The following is a 24,828-nucleotide window of genomic DNA, read 5'->3' as shown; positions in this document are numbered from 1 at the left end:
CACACCTGCAGCTAGCCCCAGGACTCGGGAGGCGGGGGGGGGGGGGGGTGGAGGACCGCTGAGAGGTCCTGCCTGGCTTACACAGAGAGTTCTAGGACAGCCTGTGCTACTCAGTGAACAGATAAATAAAACAGGTGGAGCTCTCCTTGCAATCAGCTCCCAAGCTTGAAGAAGATGCAGCCCAGGCAGCTTTTAATTCTATGAACTGCAGAACAACACCCCTTCCTCCTCTGCCTGGATTCCAGTATCTTCTACACCCTCTGCTGTGGGGAATTTAACCCAGAACTCAGAAATGTGGCTGTCACTCTGAGGAAAGCTGTCACAGCTTCCATGGCAGCAAACACTCGGGACAGAGGAAAGATGTGCCCGTCACAAAATCATCCTTCAATCTGACAGACAAATCCTCCAAACTCCCACAGAGATAACTAAGTGCTCTAAGACAAGACTGCCTCTACACATTTACAAATGGAGGAAGCCAGCCTCTCCGGGGAAGTTATTTCGGTAAGATTAGCTTTAGCCCCCGCCCTGTAATTCACTTCGTTCAAGCTCTGGACATTTTGCCCCTTCCACCTGGCACCCACTCTAAAGTGGCAATTTTCAAATTCCCTCCATGTCCAGGCTGCAGAGTACACTGAAGTTGGCCCAGGTAACATCCATCCAATAGGTGGGAGGATTTAACAATAGCCCCCCTCTCTCCCATAACCAACAGCACCAATACCTAGGGGGAAAAAAAGAGGCTATTTCTACATAATGATATAACTTGTGGCACACACGTGGAGGCGTTCCGTTTGTTAAATATAGTTATTTCTATTTTAAAACTGAAAGAGCTGGCTGTAATTTTGGGAAGGTGGAACCTAGCAGAGGCCAGGGAGTACACGCCTGAGGGAAGGGTGGACACGGAGAGCTGCACTCCTTACAGGAAGGAATGGCGGGTGTGAGGCCGCCCCGTTCTCCTCTCTGGGTAGGTTTCATGCTGGGGTAATAGGCCACTCATGGCAAATCTGCCTTGTGCTATGATCTGAGAGTGGGGCTTCTGGGATCTGCGTGCCAGGGTTCTAGTGACATTTGAGATCATGCCTTGGTTGGTAGCTAGAGAGTCTGGAGGGATGAACAACGTTCCCTGGTTTGTATTTCCCTAAAGACGAGGAAGCTGGGTAGGGTTTCCATGTTCCAAGGGACACGCCTAGCCCTCCCCTGCAGTGCCGGAGAAATGGCAACGTGGGCACTAGCTAGGCAGATAGTTCCCAAGGTACCTGCAGGCACAATGACTCTCCGTTCGTTGGTGGTCATGTTGGGAGGAGGGGGGCCGTTCTTCTCATCCATGTAGCTATTATAGTTCATGGGGTTGGTTTCGGCTCCGCCCACCAGCTTGTTGCATTTGCTGACACTGCAGTCCACTGGAGACTCCCTGGGGTGAGAGGAGACAAAGGTCAGGAATCGTCACCACGGGGACATCTCACTCTAGCTTCAGCAGGGTTTGCCAGTCACTTAGACACACCCAAGGGATAATGATGATAATGACGACTGTCCTCCATGCAAAACCCAGCCTGAATCTGTCATAAGCACAGGACCTCCTGGTTGAACGCATTTCAGTGGCTCGCAGCCCTCCCAATCTGTCTGCCATGTCCAGTTTCAACCAGATCACCAGTGACCAGCCCTTCCCACGTTTCACTAGTCCTTTTAAGAGAAGGACAGAGCCGGGCGGTGGTGGCGCATGCCTTTAATCCCAGCACTCGGGAGGCAGAGGCAGGCGGATCTCTGTGAGTTTGAGGCCAGCCTGGTCTACAAGAGCTAGTTCCAGGACAGGAACCAAAAAAACTACGGAGAAACCCTGTCTCGAAAATCACAAAAAAAAAAGAGAGAGAGAGAGAGAGAAGGACAGGCCCTCTCCACGGTCACTTTATGTCTTTCTCAGTTACAGGACCGACCACAGTATGAGATGGTCAGTGTGTCCTGTGTCTTGTCATTGCCATTTCTTGAGATAGTGCCATCACTTGCTATTGTACACATACCATTTTAATGCATATTCATACCGTTTGCTTTGTCTGAATTTCCCCATAATCCTTCCAGATCTGTGGAGCAAGGGTTACTACATCCCCTCTATGGATACCACAACGGAAAGGTGTGGTGACTGGAAGAACTGCACAGCTAGTAAAGATGGATGCGGGACTCAGTTCCCAGGGTTAACCTTCTCAACTAAAGCCCACATGTAGAAGAGTTTGGCGATGCAAGGAAGAAGAACAGAACCCACGACTGCCTTCCTGATCTGTAATGACTCTTAGCGTTTTACAGGCCTGAGCAATCGGTTCCCAGGAGAAGCAACAGGGACGTGCATAAGGGAGAAAACACATCACCCGTCTTGGACTGAAACAACACAGCCCAGTTAGCATCTGATATTTGCAGCAAATGGCACTGAGCAATGGACTGGGGTGCTAGGCTGACAGACCCCCTGTGGTCAGCGGATGCAGCTGAGTACACACAGAACACTCTACGGATCTCCAGTGACCTTCAGTATAACATCATGACGCTCTCAGCATGCCAGGAGAGATGCCATCCCAACCTGCCCAGCTGTCGCTCAGTCCTTCCAAGAAGCAGAACCATAGCAGACTCCTAGAAGGTGCAATGGGGGCTGTTGTGGTACGATAATGCCGGGCAGCAAGCATCATCCTGGGAGGTGACCAGTTCTCTTGAGAGCACCAAACCCAGCCTTCAAACTGAGGAGATCAGACAAGGTCTAGATTACAGTCCGCCAGCTGGGCACGCTAACCTCTTCCTTATCCCCTGGCCTGGCTGCTGTCTCCAGTCACTCTGCTCGGTCTTCTGCAGTGGGTAGAAATGGAGTGAGAGCCCCTAAGGAGTGCTGGGGAGCCACCCATCCCCACAGTCAGGAGTACAGTCACCAACCCAGAAGGAAGGGGAGCAGTCCAGGGATCCTGAGAGTCAGGCAGCGCGGGGAGGCCTGAGCACATTCAATAAAGAAAATTAAATGAATTTGTTTCTTAATCTGAAAGGAAAAAAATATTGCAGATCACTTATCATGGCTGGGAGATAAATGCTCCACTGAGATATTAGAAGGCAGACGGTAATTTTTTCCTGATGTCTTACCGGGGAGAACATGGGCTGAAAATGAAAATAAGATGTATAACTTACATATGTTAGAATTTAAGGTTTTACTATTTGCCTACTGTTTTTCCAGGCAGAGAACCAAGAACCAGCCGTCAGAGTCCCAGATTGTTGAAGGTTTAATGTCCCCATGGCAGTCGGAGGGGAGGCAGTAGCACGTCGGGGCTTTTCACCAGCGCTCGGCCCTTTGGCTTCTGCCGCTGAAGGACTTGGCTTGAGATGAAGCAGCCCCAGTCAGACCAGGGTGCCTGTGTCTAAGCTGAGCTGGCCCGAGCACCCTGCCCCACCCCCCAGGAAAACTATGCGCTAGCATGCATACACTCTCACACACACACATTTCGCCGCCCACGGCATACACACACATAATGAAAACATTCAGACTCTAACTTTACTGCATATGTACACACACGCAGACAACTTGCTGCACTCTACACACTTTACCACACATACTACGTGCACAATGCCAACATGTCCTACATAACCATATACTCCACTACATATACACATGTTCATACATCTGTGCACATACATGCTACTTCACATAGTACACATAAACACACATATACACACATATACACATATGCATGGCCCATCATATACCTATACACACAATACAAATATGCACACATATATCCCATATACACATCCATACAGTCACACATACTCTAGCATATAAAACACATATTATATACACTCTACTACCTATATGTATACAATATATGCATTTACACAATTGTAGGCTATCACACACATATAGTTCTATAAATGTACACTCTCCATCACAGATATGCATGTATATGCTAACACACACACACACACACACACGAGCTCATACCACCACAGTCTTGTTGTCTTCCCCAGATTCTTGTTAGATGAGAAACCATCCAAATGCCAGAGAAGCCTGAAGAATTAAGTTGGCCTGAAACCAAGATGGTGGGGTTTTCATTGGCTGGCGGAGGTGGCGGTGGGGAGGATGAACAGCACACACACGCTTCCTGTGCAGGGTGCCCAGAGCCAGACAGCCAGGTTCAGTGGTAGCAGAAGAAGAGATGCCTTTTCCGAAGCCTCCCTTTATTAATTTTAATGGATATCGGGGAGAACTTTAAAATGCTATTTTTCTTAGGAGTTGAGCCTTGGAATTTCAGAATTTAAAATTGGCTTCTTGCCAGGCAGAGGTTAGAACCTGAGAAGTGCCCAAATTAATGGCCTTTGTGATTTGGAGCTGTGCACAGTGGGTATGGGTGGCAAAGTTGTCCCCACTCTGCAGAGCTAAAAAAAAAAAAAGATGAAAAAGAAGAAGAAAAGATGAGGCACGAAAAAAAGCTCGCCTGATAGTGAGCAATGGCGGGCATGCCCTGGGCATGGCCAGGAAGCAGAGGCAGAGGAGCGGGTCCCTGGGTTCCATGGCTGGCAGTGTCTAGCTGACCAGCGAGTGGCACTCCATTTGCTAACCCACAGAAATCCTAGCTGTCGCCCCTCCTCCAGCCTTCTTCCTGCTGTCCCCAAGAGGCCTGCTACCTGCCTGGCTACCCCTCCCTGGCCTTCTTTGGAATAAGGCCCCTTTCTTTGTCTCAGACAGTTACCATCAGGGCCTGCAAAGGGACTTTCTTAGAGAAAAGTTTTGACACCCACCTGGGACATTTGTCCTCTCAGAGCCTGACTATTCTACTCTGGCTCAGGGTGGGAAAGGAGGAAACCATACCTCGCTGACTTGGGCACTTGCCTGCCAGGTTCACTTCCATCCTCTTTGCCTCAACCAGACGGCACAGTCATGCGTCTGGTGACCACTGCCTGTCCAGGTGAAGTCTAACATAAAGGCTGCTCTTTAATGAGGCAGCTGTCGCCTGTGAAGAGGGCTTGAGGAAAACAAGAGAGGGGGAGGTGGGGAGCCCTGGAGAGGGAAGAGGTTTGGCCATTCATTTTGTCCATACGGCGTCTGCTAATTTGTATTGAGACCTGCACTTAGAGCAAGCAAGGGCTTGGGGCCCACAGGCAGCTGACTGAGCTGGGGCAGGTGACAAGAGGCCTTGAGGCTGCCACAATAGAGCAGGGAGGAAGTGATGGCTTGAGAGTTTAACTCTGAGCATCTCCACCTCAGCGCTAGCAAAGGCCGTAGACGGAAGGTCACACCAATATGACATAACTATCCTAGGCAGACGTTTCTGTTTCTGTGTGTTTATTGAACACTACTTTAAAAAGGCTGCCAGCGGTTCACAAAAGTGCCTTCAGAGTTTTAAGCAATATGGAACGAGGTGTGAGCTCCTAAGAGGAGGGAAAGGGGTCCCCGATATCCTATTTCACTGAGAGCACCTGGACACATGGTGTATTGTCAGATCACAGATCTGCTGACAGTCAAGGGCCACCCAATACCCACAAAGCCTTGCCCGGCTCCCTGAGCCACGTGGTTGCATTAGAGTCTATCCGCGTGTCTTTCATGTAGCATGCCCATTGCACACCTGAGGGATCTGGGCTGCCTTTAGGGTTTCTGTGGGATCCATGTGTGGAGGTGATTGATTGCTTTTGGTAAGAAAGTGTAGTTTCAAGAAAAGAAGCAAAACAAAAACTACACACAAAGCCCCCACCACCCTGGCTTTCCACACAGGTGGCATGTGCCCTATCTGCCCGTGCAAGGTTTAGAATTTAGAAATGCAGGAAGGTGCCAGAGAGCTGCAAGTGACAGAGTGAAGGAGGCTCATTTTTCTGAGTGTGGAACAGGCTTCTCTGGGTGTTCCATGCCTCCTGATGATGCTGGTCTCTGCAGGATGTCTCAGAGCAAGTGATGCTGAGTTCAGATCCTGAATGCTAGGTACCTAAACCAAGTTCTTGTGTTTGCTCCCCCTTGAACTGATAGTATTTCCTTCATGCACTGATTTCTCCAGTTCCCCTGGTCGAGACAGGATACAGCTGAGAGTTATTTGCAGACCACAGCTTGGATCAAGTTTCTATCCAACACAGAACCTATGGGCTGTGCTCTTTGGAGGGCAACCCAGAGAACCAGATTCAACCACAACAGGAAAATAGGAAGGGAGACAGAGGAAACCTCCCACAACTCAGACAACCCAGACGATCTCTGATGCCTCAGCTCTATCTCAGCCCCTTCACAAGACCCTTTGACCCTGGTCCAGACGGCTTGCTGCTACGATAAAAGGCAAGAGGGTATTGCAGCTTCAGAGACATGGATACCTCCTTCCCGTCAAAGACTCAAACATCTATGGAGCTTCCAATTAGCAGAAAGAAGTAACTCAGAAACCCACACTTCTCAAGGAACCTGGGAGGGATGGATGCCCTGTGAATCACTGGGCAGTTGGAAACATTCTGCCCCAGCGCAGTCCAATCCAAGTAGATTGTGAGTTACGTGTTTGGGTCACATGTGTTGTTTTCACCTTACTTTTAGCTGAGTTTTTTTTAAAATTATATATATGAGAGACTGGAGAGATGGCTCAGCAGCTAAGGGCACTTGTTCCTGCAGAGGACCACATGGTGACTCACAACCTCTCTAACTCCAATTCCGAGGGATCTGATGCCCTCTTCTGACCTCCACAAGCACAAGGCATCCATCCACATGGCACACACACACACACACACACACACACACACACACACACACACACAAATGCAAGTACTCATGCACATAAATAAATAAACGAATCTAAGATGGTGAAATGAGTAGTAATAATAGGGTAAATGGAGTAAATGCATTGTTATATTAATATAACAACAGATGATTGATTCACCGACAGCCACCTAGACGTCATGCATTTGATCATACTACAACTTTTAAATCCATTGTGTATATTACATCATAGCTCATCTCATTCACAGTCTAGCCACAGTGCCAGTGCTCAGGGCTAGTGAGTGAATACTGCATTAGAGTTCTAGGTGACAGACGCAGGCCTGTCCCATCAGCCCTCTACATCTAAAAGCTTATTTTGTGTGGCCGTGCATGTGTATATATCCATGTATGGATGTACACATGCCATGGCACGGGTATGGAAACCAGAGGGCAAGCGGAAGGAGTTGGTTCTCTCATTCTACCATGTTCTGGGGGCAGAACTCAGGTCTTCAGGCATGGTGGCAGGTGCTTTTACCCACTAAACAATCTCACTGGCCCTCCCCTACAGTTTGTGTTATCATAAACGGGCTTTCTGAAAATGACCAAATCGTATACAGGTCTTGGTACCCCCCAGAAATGGAAGGTACGACCCTATTGCTGAATATGGCGCTTGTTTTGGTCACAGGGCACAAAGAAATCGAGCTAGAATTGAGTGAGGAATTTTCTCCCTGCTGGCTGGCGTTTGTGTTGGTAGAAGGCTCTAGGCAGGCTCTTGGGGGAGAACAGGTATCAGTGGTCTCATTCTGCTATGAGTCATGCTTGCTGTGCAATATGACTGGTCAGGCACTATGTGCCCACTGATACGATAGTGGCATGACTCTACGGTGGGTAACAGTCACGCTGTGATTGCAAGCCTACTGCCTGACAAGAGACACATATCTGGTACCATCAACCTGGTCAAAAACCTGTGGCTGGTGGGATAATGGACCCAATAAGAACATAAGGTTGTTGTTTCCCTAAATGACCATGTTGTCCAATTTAAATATCTGTGTTTATATCCATAGACTTGTGCTGCTCCCAGTCTAGAACAGAAAAGTTTTGTACCGAGAATGACTGTTAGTGCAAGACTCATATCTCCTCAAGTGCTGAGAAGTGACTGCTGAGCTCTTGACTCCTTTAAGTGGGACATCTATAGCTTACACGTGCCAAGCGTACAGAATGCTAAGATGGGATGAAGAGCTGAGGGATAGGGAGAAGGCCTGCCGTAAAATGCTGACACACAGATACAGCATGGCTATTGAAATCACAAGCACACAGCAGCAGTGGATACTGGTGAAAGTCTGGACCCTTCAGCCTTCATTCACTGATAGAGGAGGTGCCCACAAGACACTGCTTCTTCTGGTGGAGGGGTTCGGAGGGAAAGCAAATGGAATAACAGAGGGTAAGGGGGTAAATATAAGCACAATATGCGACAAACCAAGTACTGTTGATGGAGAAGTGCAGTGTTCAGGGTGGGTAATTTAAATGGACTATCATCTGTGTATTCATCTCATTTCTTGTCCTCTCTCTCTCTCTCTCTCTCTCTCTCTCTCTCTCTCTCTCTCTCTCTCTGTGTGTGTGTGTGTACTGTATGTACCTGTATATGCATGCGTTTCTGTGCTACTGCGCATGCCTCTGGAGATCAAAGGACAACTTTGGGTGTCGTTCCTCGGGAGTCATTTACCATTTTGTGATGTAGAATCTGCATCTTTCCCAGTAGGCCAGGCTGTGTGTCCAATGTCCTCAACCACTGGGATTACAGGTGCAAGCCACCAAGCCCGGTGTCTTTATGTGCCATCTCTTTCGCATAGTTAAGTAATAATAAGTCAAGGCCAGGCATGGTCTTCTCTTAAATAAAAGCATCTTTCTGACAGTCCCTGACCCTGGTTTCCTACCGTCCTTCATGTGAGTGCTTTGAGGATATGATTAGGCGCAGACCATGGCTGTGCCTACCTAGCTGCCTCGAAGTTTACTAGACCTTTGCTTCTGAAGAAGACATGAGACGATTTCAGCCGTTCAGAACCTCCTCTGTTACCTGCTAAGTCAGAACAAGGGGGACCAGTTGATGTTACTTTGTACAACCAAAGCCAGGGAAAAATTCACCCAGCTTATGAGGCACTTAGACAGGCTTCCTCTAGCCGGCGTCTGTGTGATCAAAGCCAGGTAAGACCCCAAAAAGTGGGTCCGGAAAGTCTGTTTACTTGCAGGATTTTCTGAGCTTTGTAACACTATCCTGGAGGGTCCAGGAGTCCTCAGGAAGCAGGGAAGGGGACAGTGGGCTTAGAGATGCTGACTTCTTAGCACCCATCCGTGCTTCAAATCCACAGGCTAACTCAGCCTGGGCATTGATACCAGTGGGAAGTCTGCCATAGGGAATCTGTTCCTCAAATGCTCTAAAGTCTGAGAAGTTTGGGTATCAGCATGAGGCCATAAGCAGAAAATCCCTTGCCTGATCTTACCAGAGAAACAACAGTCCAACAGCAAATACACAGGACTCTAACTTCACTGCTGGGCAGTGAGCACAGGTGCAGCCGTGACTATCAGGTTTAGCCTGTGTCCCCATCTGTAAGATATCTCGCTATGTGTGGAAGCATTGCAGAATCTGAGAGAATCTGAAACACATGCCAAGTTGTTTCAGGAAAGGGAGACCCAACCTCTACCTACACGACATGACCTTGAAGAGGCAATCTAACTTTGGCCCGCTTTCCTGTGCCTCACTTAGCCTTTTCCTTAAAATCTACAGGAGCTCTGCTCCCTGCCCACATGCTAGTCAGGGTGGAGACAAGAACTCTATTCTGTTTTAGGTTGGGGGACTGTCAGGCAAAGGCCAGAGAGAACCATATGTATAAATGAAGTAGGAACGTTCTGGAAAAGAAGGACTCTGGGGAAGATAAGCTAAGGTAGTGGTGCGCTAGGGTATCCAGGAACAGCTGGAGTCTTGTGTGATGGGGGAGAGGAAGGGAGGAATGGAGCCAGGGAGAATATGGGGCAGGCGGTGGGACTCGGCTAAGGACTTTAGGTTCTGTTATAAGATGCTGAAGGGTTTTGAGAAAGAAGGTTATTCTTATGAAAGGCTGACCTTCACTGTTGCCTGTTGGGAGACTAGACCATGGGAAGGTAAGGGGAAAAGGGGGCGTGGGGTGCCTCTGCCCAAGCTATAGGCTTGGCAGACACTAGTAGTTTGAATCAGGCTGCAACAAGACCATGGACGCTCCAATATTGGGATCTGGGTTTTCAATAAGGAGCAGGAGCACCCTGTGACCTAGGCAGATTGGGAGACATTTCTGTCCTGGCTTCATCACCAGAGGGTGCTGGCAGAATGGGATCATAGTGTGGGACGATGACGCACAGGCGGAGAGGGAGTAAGTAGCAGGAAGACGCCCGAGGAACCAGAAAGCCTGGACTGGTGGCAGCATGGTCTCTTTTGGCTTCCTTTCTACATAGTCACAAGGTTAGAATATTGGCCTCCTAGGAGAGTGGCAGGGAGCAAGCGACACAAGACTGTGGATAAAGGTACTTGATAAACTGTACTCTGAGACAGGACCTACAGGAATCATGGCATAATCACCATTCTGCAAAGAGAAGCACTATGGAGGGCCGCAAGCTCAGAGACTCTGCGCCCTGGAAGGGTGGCCGAGGTTTCACTTCCTGGTTTTAGTTAAATGGGATAGAAGGGTAGCAGGACTGAGGATTCTGGAAGGCAGCTCAGAGACAGCTACAAGGAGGAACTCCCCCTCTGCCCGCTCCCGCCTTCCGTGACTCACTTTCACAGTTAAGCCTCCTGGAGTTGATACCTAAGCCCCAATTCCAGCATCAAATCCTATGGGCTTTGGCTTCCAAAACCCAGGAGACATTTTCATCTAGAGGTCATACCACTTGTTCAGAGAGGTTCCTAAAGGACATAGCGATGTCCCCCGAGGTACCACCTCTCCCCACCTGCCTGGGGCTGCTGACTGCACCCCCGTTTCAAATGTCCAGACCCAGCAGCCTCTGTTCTTTTCTCTCACCTGATTTGCTCCACTGTTAATTAAGTGTAAACTCTGGTAATTGCCCCTTTGATCTGCCTCTTATGCGTCTCTCCTCGATTTCTGTAATCATTGCTGTCACCCTAACCCAGAACTTTGATTTTTTTAAAATCTGGGCTATTTTAGAAGCTTCTTATCTTTCTGCCTCTCCTGTCCCCAATCCTGCAGACAACGATTGTTAGTTACCTCATCAGCCCCAACTCATGGCTCTGAGGCTGTTTGGTGTCATGCCAGTACTGAAGGCCAGCCTCAGCCTATGGAATGGGCTGGCTTCTCACCCTATCTGCCAAGGCCTTTTCTCTCTCTCTTTCTTTTTTTTTCATTTCTTGTCCCTTTGCTACAGGGTGAGTGGATTACCTGGGAATCCACTGGGAATTATCAGGCAATGAAGAAGGCTAAAGGTTCCCCTTTGTGTCTCTGTATACAGTGGTCACCGACATTGTTGGGTACTTTGGAGTCACAGACACCGCCCTGCTCCTTTCCCTATGACAGCACACTCACTAAACCTTTGAAAAGACAGGTGTCCTGGCTCTGGTTTAGACAAGATGAAGGTGCTACTCAGATGGATTTAGACAGCTTAGCCAAAATGTAGAGGCAGGTCCTGAAGCCTGGGCCAACTGTCCACGGGTTTGTGCTTCTTTCTTCGGTAATTTGCCTGTCTCTGGATTCTCCTCCCCATTCCATAAGTGAAGCCCTACCTGGCCCAGACACCTTCCCTAACGCCCCTCCCACGCACTTCCGACGTACGAGGCTTGCTTCCTGCACGCATCCATCTTCCTTACCACTTCTGCACTTTCACTAGAAGAATGGTTGGGTCATCTTCACTCTTGTGAGTCGTGCCCAGAGAGGGTAAGCATCCTCAATGACACAGGAAGGGCACCTTACTCTGTTACTTCTCCAGAGGGGCCGGACTTGGCCCAGAGCCTGACACTAAACATGCATTTCTGAGTATCTGCCATGGGGTCTTAGGGCCTGATCCCCAACTTGGCTTCTGTGGGCTACACCTGGACCCTGAGAGCCAGACTGGCTTCCTGATCTTGTCCCACTCAGAGACCTCACTTGCCACAACGGACAAGGAGATGACACACACTCCCAGGTCAGCCCAGAGTGCCATCTGCTACTTCGTGCAGATCTGTCTGCAGGGGCGGCCTGGGGGGACCTGTCCTCAGGCTTCCCCAGCGGCATGAAGGTCAGCTCTGGCAGGCTTACCGAGATCCATTCATGTGGTCATACTCCCGCTTGACGTTGACCCTGACTGGCTGGTTGATCCACTCCTGCTGTGGTGGCAGTGGGTTGATTTTGTGGGGCTGCCCGTAGTCAGGACTCCCCGAAGCAGTCATGTCTGCCTTGGGGAGATGGGCTGCCGCTCCGTATGCTGAATCAAAGAGGGACTGGTCGTCACTCACCACCGACAGAGCCTCCTGCAAGCAGAGAGAAGAGACCAAATTTAATGTCACTTTTCACCCAGGCTCATGGCACCCCTGCCCTAAAGATGTCCCAGTGACGTGGGACTGCCCAGTCATGAAGCAGCAATTGCCCATGTTGGATGGATTCACGGTGTCAGGGGCAGGCTTACCCCTATGCCAGTTTAAGGAGTTCATTTGTAGGTGTCTTTGGGATGAAAGGTGTCTGAGCAGTGGCATGGAAGAACCCTAAAAAAGGTGCTCTTGTTGAGTGTGCAGGCTAGGAGTCTCATAAGAGAAAGCGGAGAAGGGAGGCTGAGCACAGTAGTGGAGCAGATGGTCCAAGCGTGGGCTCTGATTGCCAGACAGACAGCAGCACAGCTTACTAACTGTGTAGGATAGTTAAGTTGCTGGTGGAGATGAAAATGAGCGTTTCACAAGGGAGGCCAGGTAGAGCCACTCGAGAGGCTGTCGAGGTCTGAGCCACACAAGGGAATCAGGGAAGCCAGAACTTCAGCTAGGTTGATTTCACTGTCCTCATAGGTAAGCAAGAGTAGCTCTTTTGCTAAATTGCTAGGTGGATTAAATGGACAATTCTGGCCCAAGTGTTTTGAAGGAACACAGTGGTGTGCTGAGGTCTTGCTATGAGGTATGAGCATGCCCTGCAGATCTTAGAGTTGGTTTTTCAGCTACATAACTCAGAAGAAAGCTCAGATGTATAGAAGAGGCAGGAAGTGTAAGGTCTCAGAAAGAGACTGTGGTCTTCCAGCTCACACCGTCTCCTCGCCCGGTTAAGGTGAGGCTTTTGGTAGTGGATTGAGAAAAGCAGCATACTCTTCCTAGAGACTGTGTGCCCACCAAAGCTTGGGGACAAGAGCCCCCAATTACTCCAAATCACAGTTAGCTACAGGGATCCAAGGTCATGGTCTGGAGTACAACATTCATCAGAGCCAAGGAAGGCACAGACAAAAGCTGATCATGTTCCAGAAGAAATGGTAGCAATCTATAAATGCCTCAACATCTACACATCCTATTACATGAAATCTAGTTGTAAAAAAGAGGAATATATGGGAAATAGCTATAGCAAAGTTAAGCACAGAGCAATACTCCAGAGATACTAGCAAGGATAACCATAAGCATTCAAATAACACTTCTGTTGGACTCTTGCTTCATCCTGGATTCCACTGCCTCTCAAATTTACACGTCAAAGCCCTAACCAACCCCCTTAGATTATGGCTCTACCATAAGGCTTTTAAGGATATGATGAAATAAAAAAGAGAACATGAAGGCAGGCTCTACATCCAATTGACTCTCTCATTATAATAAGAGATTTGGACACACAAAGGCCCCAAGGATGGCTGTATGTTGGAGGACTGACCACATGAGGGACATAGAAAAAATGATTATCTGTAAGCCAGAACAAGAAGCCTCAGAGGAAGTCAGCCCTGCCGATGCTCTGACATTGAATTTCCAGTTTTGAGAACTGTGAGAAAATAAATTTATGTTGTTCAAGCCACTCAGCCTGTGATGTGTTGCTATGGCAAGCCTGCCTTTACAAAGAATGGAATAATAGATGATGAAACCCTTTTAAGTATTGAGGTTTGCCCACTTTCCCTCCATAATTCATATCTCGGCCTGGATGGTGTTCTCTAAGTCAAATATGCTTTGTATGCCTGGTTGTCTTTCATTCAGACCTAATGTGAGCTGGGACCCTCCTGTTTTCACCTGCTGGCCCTGTGTAATGTTCAGGTGAAGGCTGTGGATCTGGGGACCATTTGTATTTTGGTTATTAGATCCACTCTTCATTTCAGTGAAGGTGCTGCTCTAGATTTGTGTCCCAAACAAATTTAACCTTCTCCCTTGGCATCTAGTGCACAGCTCCAAGTTGAAAAAAAATGAAGTTATGACTTTCCAGAGGGCTGAGCATGAATCTTTGCCATGACTTAGGGACCACCCTAGATTCAACAGTCTACTTCGATAATAAAAATGCAGATCAAGCCCCACTTTTGATGCCAGAAGCAGGTGTCTGCTGTGGAGAGCAGTCTCCGCCCCTGGTTAATCACTGCTCCGTCTTGGGAGCTCCAGCAGAACCTTGGAGACCTGAGAGGCAGAAGCAGACACAGGATGCGCTGTTGGTCCCCATTATTACTGCCTTAAAAACAGGGAGGTCAGAAGCAGGAAATGCGGGACACACAGATGGGGCAACCAGGACACACAGCAAAGAGCTCTCACCAGGGAACAAATGGGGAGCTAAGGCTTGGGAGGCAGAACTTTCTGAGGCTTCTTAAGGAAGTGAGGTGTGCGGTAAGAAGAAACATATCAAGGCATCGTGGGACAGGATGCAAGAGCAGAAAGGGCATGAAACCAGTTGGAATTCATTTTAGAATAAAAATTTCCTTTAAAATATAGCTCCAATCACAGGTGACTTTAGTTAGGAGGTAACGTCACAGGAGGAGAGTGAGTGCCCTGATTTGTCCCCAGACGCCCCATACTTCTGACCCTTGTTCCTAGGCAGCTCCATGTGCACACATCTGTCTTCCCCCACGGTGCTCTTACCCTCTCCCTCCGCCAGTCCCTGGTGCCTATTATCAGGCCAGACCCAGTTCCTCCCAAGGCTGTGAATACAGCTTTCCCCAGACATTCTTCCTCCAAGAACTCTCTGTATTTCTACCAGGGAAAAATCTATGCTCAGTCACTTACTTTTCAAGAGCTCAGCCCTGCCCTCTCTGTCATGTGATTTGTAACTTCTCGCTACAGCCTCTGTGTAGTTCCAACTGCTTTCACTGGGCTCTTTTTCTTTAGCAGTGCAAACTTTCCTGAAAATGGCCTGAGTTTCTGGAGTTTTTAACATAAACAGACACACAGACACACAGAAAGACACACAAATACACAGATGCTCAGACAGACGCACAGATACACAGACACAGATACACAAACACACACAGATATACAAACACAGACACACAGATATGCACAGACACACAGACATATACACAGATACACAGATATACAAACAAAAACACACATACATATACACAGACACACAGATGAACAGACACATAAATATACAGACACACATATACAAGCACACACAGACATATAGACACACAGATACACACAGAGATACACAAACACACAGACACACACAGAGACACTCCACATGCATATGTGCACACACACACTAGGGGGACTGATTCTATTTGCAATCATTGGTAGACAAAGGGCTTTCTCTTTAGTGTGGAGAACAGACTGTATAGATGAATGAGGCTAGAAAGAGAGATTATAAAGAAAAAAGTTGTTTTGCTTCCTGTTTGGCTTTTGGACTGAATCTGAAAGTCAACCTAGTTAGGATAAGTTGCCAACAGCAATACAGTAACATATTTGGGAAGTTGGGGTCCCAAACAACATGATTTAGTGCCCAGGTGAAAAATTACAATTGTATAGGACATTCTTGCCATGTCTGCATGAAAACAGAATCCCTTTGTCATTCAAGCCAGAGACCATTCCCTTAGTGTCCTGCCTCTTCCATGAGGGACAGTGACGGAGAAGCGTCCTCTCCAAACTGCCTTGGAGATAATGGGCATCAATGACGGCGACAGGAGACTGGGAGATTGCAGAGAAAGAAATTGGTGCTAGGTGACGGTGGCAGAACTTTGTGTCACCACTAAAGACTGACAGAAGTCACCGTGGGTAATGAGATGCCAGAGCTGGTACCAAGGTGCAGCTGCAGCAGGCAGGTGAGAGTCACTGTGCCAGGGCATTCCAGCTCTCCCTGCAGCCCTGCCTCATCAGCAAAGGATGCTACTTACTGGGTGTTCTAGGAAGCTCTTTACTTGAGCTTTAAAGTTTTCAATGTTTAAACTCAAAGCCCTTGCTTATTCTTCAAACTCTTTGTAGGAGTAAACATCACGCTCTGGTGAGATGTTGGTAACACCTATCTTTGGCACAACAGACAGGATATAAAAACATCATTGGGGGAGTTCACCACCATTCTTGGGGGAGTTCACCACCATTCCTGGCTTCTAACAAGTTTACCTCTCCTATAGACTTGGGACAACAATGATTGCATTCAGAAAATACAGGTTATTCTTGAAAAGACCTGTTGAGTCAACGTTACTTAAAAATGGGTTTCCTACTTTTGTGTGATGCTAAGTTCTAAGATTTCTTCTCACCCCAACAGTGGTCACTAGGAGGAAGCTCCAAACAGGCTCAGGAGTTGGTTGCTCAGAAGTCAGGATGGGCTGGTCCCTCAGCCCCAGAGCTGTACACCCAGAAGGTGACACCTGGTCTCTATTCCAAGCTGTTAAGTGTTCTAGCACATGGGTACCCTGTGGTATCCCCTTTCCCTAGAGCTCTTTCAGGGGAACTGCTGTGGTAGCAGGCTGAGCTCTGAGCCTGCTTTTGCCCAGAGAAACTTCCTTCCCACAATCCTCTGTTGGTACAGGGAGCCAGTGGATGTACACCACCATATGCCCCAATGAATACTGCCTTCCTTACCTAGTATGGATAAGGTACGCTTCCCATATCACTTCTAATAAGCTGGGTCTTAAATTATTGAAATAAACAGAAATACCAGACAATTAGCAAAGCTCTTACTAATTGGAAAATTAGGTTTATATGAAACATATAATTCAGCGCTTGCAGCAATATGATAGCAGTATCTGTTTTCATCTCTTAAATTTTTTCAAATGATAAAACGGACAGTAAGATAAGTGAAGTAACATGTTCATGCATACAGAAAATGAGGACTGTAGTGGCATTTCATTTGTATTTTAATAAATCAAGCTTTCCTGAAGATCAGAAAAGTAAAACAGCCACACTGGCCAGCCATACAGACCAGGCAGCAATGACACACACCTTTAATCCCAGTAGCCACACTAGTTGGCCATAGAAACCAGGCGGTAGTGGTGCACACCTTTAATCCCAGAGCTAGAGAGGATTATAAAACGGGAGGAGGCAACTCTCAGCTCTGTCTCATTCTCAGATTCCTGGAGGCAGGATCACCATTTTCGGACTGAAGTTGAAGTAAGAACTAGTGGTCGACTGCTTTGCTCTTGTGATCGTCAGGTTGAACCCCAATATCTGTCTCTGAGTTTTTAATTAATCATGCATCAGAGGATGATATGGGATTTCAATCCAGGCCTTCTGCTTTGGCACAGAAGCACTGCCACTCCCTGGGTCCTATGAGTCAGGGAAGGTCTAACGACCAAACCAAGCGTGGTTGTTGTCTCTCCAGTTCCCAGTGCCATGTCCTTACACTGCTGGAAACTTGTTTCTCACCTGTAGCTTTGGGGATGTTACAAGCCCTACCTGGTAGGCTGTAAATGAAAGCAGAATCTGGGTACACTGCCTAGTCATCTCTTCCATGCTCTACACTCAGGTATAATGCTGGTGCCAAGAGATGGCCTGGGCATGTTTGTGTTGGAGATGGTGGGCAGGGGATGGATGGATGGAGCGGACTAGACGGAGCCTGAGCAGTTGTTTCCTTGTCCCCTCTGTGTTTTCTCAGAAGGCCCATAGTTCAAGGAGAGAGGCAAATTTGCTAGTTATCTTTTTCTTTTTGAATCCAGGACAACCTTCCATTTTCTGACCTTAGACATCAAAGATGTCTAGATGTGGCCTTGGGACTGCAAGGCTTTCAATAGTAGCACCTGGACATCTGGGCTCAGCCACAGCCCTAGCTGCCCTGTCCTCCAGCTTGCAGATGGGGCATTTTGAAAGTCCCAAGCCTCCATGGTCATGTGAGATAATTCTCCCAATAAGCTTAATTATAATCTGCTCATCAACTTGTCTCTCTTATTGATCCTGTTTCTCTGGGAATCCTAATTTAGCTGGAGAGCTGGCTCCAGAGTGCCAGGAAGAATTCCTCATGGAAGAATGCAGAGTAAGTCAGGCCTTGGAGATGCTGTTGCCTATTCCAGGAAATAGGTGGTATTTATCTACTCCTCTATATACTTCCCATAAAACCTCAGACTCTTTTCTGTATCTCTCTAACCACAGTTTGTCCAAACCTAAGTTAGCCCTCAATGTATCCTCCAGTGCAGGGCATTTTATCCCCACTTGGAGAAGCGCTCTCTGACACTTTAAGGTGAAAAGAATGATTTCCTTCCCAGGGTTCCTGTATTACAACAGTCCCCCGCCGCAGCTGCTGCCATCCTATATCCCCGTAAGTACTTTATACCAGAAGGCTACAATCATGAACCATCACTGCCCGTGGACTCGTGAGCTTATTTATTTTCCGATTATTACATTTAAACCCATAGGTGACCTACAATGTCCCATTCAAGTCTCCCCTCCTATGCCTAGAATAGCACTTGGAACCTGGTAGGCACTAAGAAGATGACTTTGAATGAACGAGTCAGAGAGGTATTTGATTGATGAGTGAGAAATCATTTGACTGTGATTTACCAACTTTCAACAACTTTGCACCATTGAAAATGTTCCAACTCCATGTAGGAACTAGGAAAAGAGCGCCACGAGAGAGGGCACATTTTGTCTCGTTTCCAGGGTGGCCTCAGGATCCTGTCCAGGGCTTATGCAGTGCACGCTTGTTAGATGAATTTACTAGGTAGTAGGTATTTGAGGAAAGCTCAGCAGGCTTGTTTGGGATGCAAAGCAGCTAAATCTGAACCTTATGTAACTCGTTGACCATGGATGGCCATTTTCCAAGGACTAGCCACAATTCTTATGCTATTATTTACATCCCTTAGAAAGAGAATATACATGAGGAAGTCGAGTGGTCATTTGGGATGCGCTGTGGACCTCTGACTTAGCTCTCTCCCCACGTCCTCATTGCTGTTTTGGAGCAAAAAAATTGGTCATGTAAAGGTAGACTTTTAAAAATCTTCTCCTTTTGGCCATGGTGGATTTTGTTTCTCTGATAGCACCTTCTTTTCTGAATCTCTCTCTCTCTCTCTCTCTCTCTCTCTCTGTATCTCTCTCTCTCTCTCTCTCTCTGTATCTCTCTCTCTGTATCTCTCTCTCTGTATCTCTCTCTCTCTCTCTCTCTCTCTCTCTCTCTCTCTCTCTCTCTCTCTCTGTATCTCTCTCTCTTCTCTCTGACTGGCTTGGGCACTGCCATTTTCCAGCCCCACCTCCCACAGTGTTGACCAGGAGCTCCTGGCAAACTCTGCCTTGGCTCTGACTGTGGCAAAGGAGAAGAAAGCACCCTACGAATCCTGTCAGGATGTTTGGGGGACTCCCACTAAATCATGCAAGCTCAGGTGCTCAGGAGTCACTGGAAATAAAGACCAGCACTCTGGCTTTTGTTTGTTCTTGTTTTTCTTTTAGCTGACATCAAACAGAAGGTTTCGTTTCAAAGGCTAAAGACCTAGCAGGTGAGATAATTGTTAGAATCTGAAACAAGCATATGTTCAGTTTCTAAACAGAATCTGCTTCACCATGCTGCATTTCCTCCTCCGAAGTGAGGGATGCTGTTCCATCTCTCCAGCTTGAGTCGAGGCCTCTGGATGGCAGAGACAAGACTCTTTCAATAGCTTCACAGCCAAGAGAGGGAATGTCCGTGGCCAGCATAATGGAGACTGTAGTGCTAGCACCTGTTTGTATTTACATTGTTTACACAGCACAGGCTCAGCAAATCCCAGAAGAAACCAAGCAAGTGTCGGATTCGCTAATACAATTTTACGTCTCTTGGGATTAGTCACATAGATACAGGTGCTCATCTATATATACATACACACGTTTATTCCCCTTACATTCATAAATACATCTCGCTTTTGTCTTCCTTAGCTACATTACCAGCTGCTTTCCGTGTCAGTTGAATGAAGGTCATGGTCTAAATATTGTCATAGGATGAATGATGAGCCAACAAGTCCATCCCCCAAAAGCTTAGCTAAGGCAGACATAGACAAAGATTTAGAGAGGTAAAGAGAGGTATTCAGAGTGCTTGATGGTCTCCACACTCTATTCAGGAACATTCCAAAGAAATTTTCATCACACATCATCCTACGAACAGGAGGATTGAAATAAGATTCACGGGTCCCTGTGATAGAAGACAAACTCCAGATGCCTTTTCCATTTCCACCTGCATTAAGTCGAGTTTCCATTTCTAACCGAGGGAAGGGACAAGACATGGGGCAAAGAGGCCGTAATTTCCCATGGACTCATCCCTCTTCCTTCCCTTTGTCCTGCCCTAGATCTTGTAAGGATGGTTTCAGTGTCTGATGAACTTTGCTGGAGGTGAAGGGGAGATGTCCAATTCCCTGTGGCTACCCCTGTTCAGTGGGTCCACGGAGCTCCCAGACCAGTGCTCTGCAATGCTAATCTCTGGCATATCCGCTGCTCAGCTACTGAGGGTCACTGTGGGGAACACAGGAGGTTTGGCGTTTTATTGCATTCTTTGCATAATGATATGAATTTCCTTCTCTTGTCAACCCGAGGGCATACCAAATGCTGACAACTCTCTTCCAAGCTGAGCTGCCTTCTTTGCTTTGCGAACTGTTCTGCATCAGGAGAAACTCCAGCCTGCAGTAGGATTCTCCAAAGCACCATGAAGTTCCAAGAGGGGGCCCTGCTGTGTTCTAGGGCAAGCCTTCTGTTTCCCTTTCCTCATTAGTCACTAGCCACGTGCCCACTCCTTGCCCATTATTTTCCTCCCCTAGAGGCCCAAAGGGGAAGGGAATGAGAAGATAATTTAATGGAAAGTGGGATAAGGAACAAAGTTGGAAACACCTGTTGGTCGCCATGCTAGCCAGCCTTAGTTGTATTTTACCCCAAATGGCCGTATCGGTGTTTACCGTGTCTTTATTTCCTTTCCTTCTCTAATAGCTACTTTTCTCATTTCTGGAACCAAAATCCCTGACAAGAAGCAAATTAAAAGGGAAGGGGGTTATTCTGACTTATGGTTTGAGGTGTTCCCATTCACTGTGGTGGGGACCGTATGGTGGCAGGAAAATGAGGTGGCTGCTCACATTGCATTCATGGTCAGGAGGCAAAGAACGACAGTTGCTACTGTCCAGGTTGCTTTGTCCCCTGGAATCCCAGCCCACGGGATGGTGCCACCCATATTCAAGTAGATCTTCCTTTATCAGTTAAACCTTTCTGGAAACATCCTCACAGACTGACCCAGAGACATGTTCTGATGGAGACTCGAAATCAACCAAATGGCAGTGAAGATTAACCACTGCACCCTTGGAGCCACAAGGAACTTTGTGGCCTTGTCACCAAATTTAGAGTCTGAGAAGTGGTCTTGTTTGACCTCGGAGGCTAGACTCTAGAACAGCTCTAGCACTTCTGCCCACTCTGTGTTAGTCCTTGGGAGTCATCACCAGGCTACAAGGATGGCCAAAGTAGTTCAAAAACTGTGTGGAGAGGACCACACACCCACACAGGGAAGCATTGAGGCCTTCAGCTCTCAGTTAGAATTAATCTCCAGTCTGTAAGTGACCACTAACTAGTAAATAGAGTGGGTGGGGCTCCTGAGCCCTGTGCCTCCAGGTCTGGCAGTCCTTCTTATATGTAGCCATAGTGATTGGAAATGTTCTATGGCTAATCGGTGGCAAGAGAACGCATACTCAGAGAATATTGGGGGTGATTGAGTATCCTTTTACTATGGCTTGTCACACAGCAGAAGTTAGCACCATGACTAAGAGAGTGGAGAAACTGAGGCACAGAGAGTAGTCTAGGTTTACACAGTGAAAGGAATCAATGTTGGGTAAGCTCCCCTGATGACTGTTGTAGAGTTATTCTCCATCAGGGAGGAAGCAGCTGTGGCCATAGCACAGAAGCACAGTGGTCACCTGAGTTGGTACACTCCTAGACTTATCTCCAATACCATGAAGCAAAACACCAAGCAAACAAAGACCATGTCTTTAGACTAGATGGCTAAAGAGCCAGGAGTGGGGCCCACTCCTGTGTCCCAACACTTGGGACACTAAGGTTAGAAGGACTCAGCGTTTGAGGAGCTGGTCTAGGTGACTTAGCGAGATCTGTTTTTAAAAAGTAAAACTGAAATCGGTATTATTTGATCTGTTTCCAAGAGAATTGCAACCATGGACCTTCAAGATGTGACTTGGGGGTCTCATGGTACTGAGAAGGAAAGCAAGGCTTAAGGCGACACAAGATTTGTCTAAGGTGCCTTAACTCTGGAATTTTTGCTCTAGTTGCCAGGCTGAGGGATCATATGCTCTTCAGCCATTTCCAGTTTGCCCTCTCTTGTCCCAGGACACACACACACACACACACACACACACACACACACACACAGCCCAACCGTTCTCAGAGCATTGGGAAGCTTGGCTTGCCTTGAGTCATCTTCTTGCTCACCTCCCATCCCCCCCTCCGAGATCTTTCTCTTTTGCCATGGTGTGAATGTGTCTCCTGTGGTCCCTGCCTTCAGGAATAGACTACTGTCACCATCCCTAAAAGTGGTTTAGTCACAAGGACACCCAGTTCAGCCCCTCTTCCTCAAAGTACTTCTCTTTCTGTCTCTCTCTCTTTTTTCCTCCACTCTTGCCTCCCCCCCCCCCTTTTCTCCACTTTCTGTCTTTCACTCTGTGGGAACAGCACAAGAAGCCCTTACTAGATGCCGTCCCTTGGCCTTACATCCTCCCATCTGCGAACTCTTGAGCCAAATAAATATCTTTTTATTAGAATAGGAAGCTTGTGGCATTGTGTTAGAGCAGTACAAAGCACATGAAGACAGTCTCCCTATCTCAAATTGCCACTTAGTGGGGAGGGGCTTCTGCAGTGGATGGCCCAGAGAAAGGTGGGGAATGAGAGCCCAGTGACAAAAGGATTCCTTGTAGATGAAAAGATTGTTTCTTAATACACTAAGAGGATGGGCCTCAGTAGCTTCAGAGGTCAGGATCCCTGAGGCCTCTCGGAACACGCCACACAACAGGACCCAGCGCCCAGACCTCGGACTAACTCTGCCTCCCATCAGATGCTCCTCCAGGTCTCTCATGGGTGGGTGGATGCCTTTGTCTGTTCACTCTGAGTTTTCACCGTCACTTTTTTGACTGTAACCACATTTAAAAGGCATTTCTAAAGATCAAAGTCCAGCTCTCCTCCCACAGAGGATGATCATAGCGCTGAAGAGAAAAAGTGCTGAGCGTGGAAACTCGCAGGAAGGGGGATAGGAGACTTTTCTGTGTCCCCAGAAGAGGATATTTCACACTACAGTTTCACTTTCTGTTTCTCCCCCCCCCCCAGCCCATACACATGCGCACGATGTATGTATGTGTTGACGTGCATACTGCATACATATGTGGCAGTCAGAGGTTGATGGCAGGTGTCCTCCTTGTTCATTCTCATTTTTTAAATTAACTCTTTTTCATGCAATATATTTTTGATCATAATCTTTCCCCTCTCCCCTTTCCATCTGACACTCACCAGTTTGGAAAGACTGGTTGGCTAATGAGCTCCAGGAATCCTTCTGCCTCTATATTTCCAGAGTTAGGGCTATAGAACACACACTTCCTCATCTGGGTTTAATATGGGTGCCGGGGAACCGAACTTGGGTCCTCATTCTTGTAAAGCAATCTGTTATCGACTCAACTCTCTCTCTAATCCCTGCTTTCTAGTTCATCTTGATGAATCTGACCATGCAGAAATCTGCTATTTTTAGAGAACAGTGGAGACAGGGGTCTTGGTAAAGTTCTGTTGAGTTTATATTCTCCCATCTAACCATCTGGGGACAGTCCCTTGAGATACCGAAGTGGAGGTGACCTAAGGCAGACCCCATGTTGTCACAGGACTGGGTAGAGTGAAGGTAGGCTGTTGACTTACTGTGGCTAAGAGCTTGAAAATGCTCTCCCCCATGCTGACAGGCCTGGTACCAGAAAGGGTTAAAAAAAAAACTCTGGGTGCCACAGGAGGTGATGATAGAAGACAATGCTCAGTCAAGAGCAGAGCCAGGGACCACAGGTCAGCCTAGCTCAGGTGCGCTGCCCTTTGCAGGCCACTGAGACACAGCATACGCATGGTTTCTACTTGCTGTAGGACTCAGTTCTGCCTGATTTCTGCAGGTGGCAGTACCAGTCACATGAAATACTGCTGGACTCGTTTTCTCCACCAAACTCATGCTGAAACTTAACCCCCCAAAGGTATATTTTAATTGTATACGGAGGTAAGGGTCCTACAGAGCAGTCTGGACTACATGAGGTCTTGAGGGTGGGGCCCTTGTGATTGGATTAATGATTTTATCACTAGAGGAAGAAAGACCCTGTCTCATTAGTTGCCCACACCAACTCATAATTGAGAACTCCCACAGTAAGTGTTCTCATCAGACCCCAGTAGATGCTGACGTCATGCTCTGGGGCATAAAGGCCTCTAGACCATGACGAAAGTAACCTTTATTGTTCATATGTCACCCAGTTCTGCTTTTTAGTTATAGCGATGGAAGACAGACCAAGACATTTTCCCCTGGTTGAGCCCCTCCTCTCTCAGTCCCATCTCAGAGGACTGCGGATCTTCTAGAACATTGCTCCAAAACAGAATGCAGAGATTTAGGGTGTGCGTTCCGGGAGCATCAAGAGGTGTGAATGTGTCCCTGACCTGGAGAATAGTTTCCTGACAGCAGAGATCGGGCTGAGGATGGAGAAGGTGAGCCAGGAGCAGCCTGTCTCCTGCATAGCAGCCCTGGCCGTGTTTGCTGCCGTCAAGGTTATGGAGAAGGCGCAAGGAAGAAAAGTCCCATACTTTTCTCCTGGTTTTGCTGGCTGCT

At 47.6% G+C, this 24,828-nt stretch overlaps 1 protein-coding gene across 1 annotated transcript in view; it reads right to left on the bottom strand.

Moving 5' to 3' along the window:
- The window catches only part of Fli1 (Fli-1 proto-oncogene, ETS transcription factor), a 117,714-nt gene that overhangs the window by 40,308 nt on the left and 52,578 nt on the right, over positions 1–24,828 (bottom strand). Inside the window, exons 2-3 of the mRNA XM_075966421.1 lie at positions 11,950–12,161; positions 1,254–1,408 (exon numbers count right to left, since the gene is read on the bottom strand). Coding sequence (XP_075822536.1) covers positions 1,254–1,408; positions 11,950–12,161 — 367 coding nt within the window. The remainder of the gene's footprint in view (positions 1–1,253; positions 1,409–11,949; positions 12,162–24,828) is intronic.

Source organism: Microtus pennsylvanicus, chromosome 3 (genome assembly GCF_037038515.1).
Source record: "Microtus pennsylvanicus isolate mMicPen1 chromosome 3, mMicPen1.hap1, whole genome shotgun sequence".
NCBI classification, from domain to species: domain Eukaryota; kingdom Metazoa; phylum Chordata; class Mammalia; order Rodentia; family Cricetidae; genus Microtus; species Microtus pennsylvanicus.
Note: the sequence above shows the minus strand (reverse complement) of the source record. Positions and strands in the feature narration are given on the sequence as shown.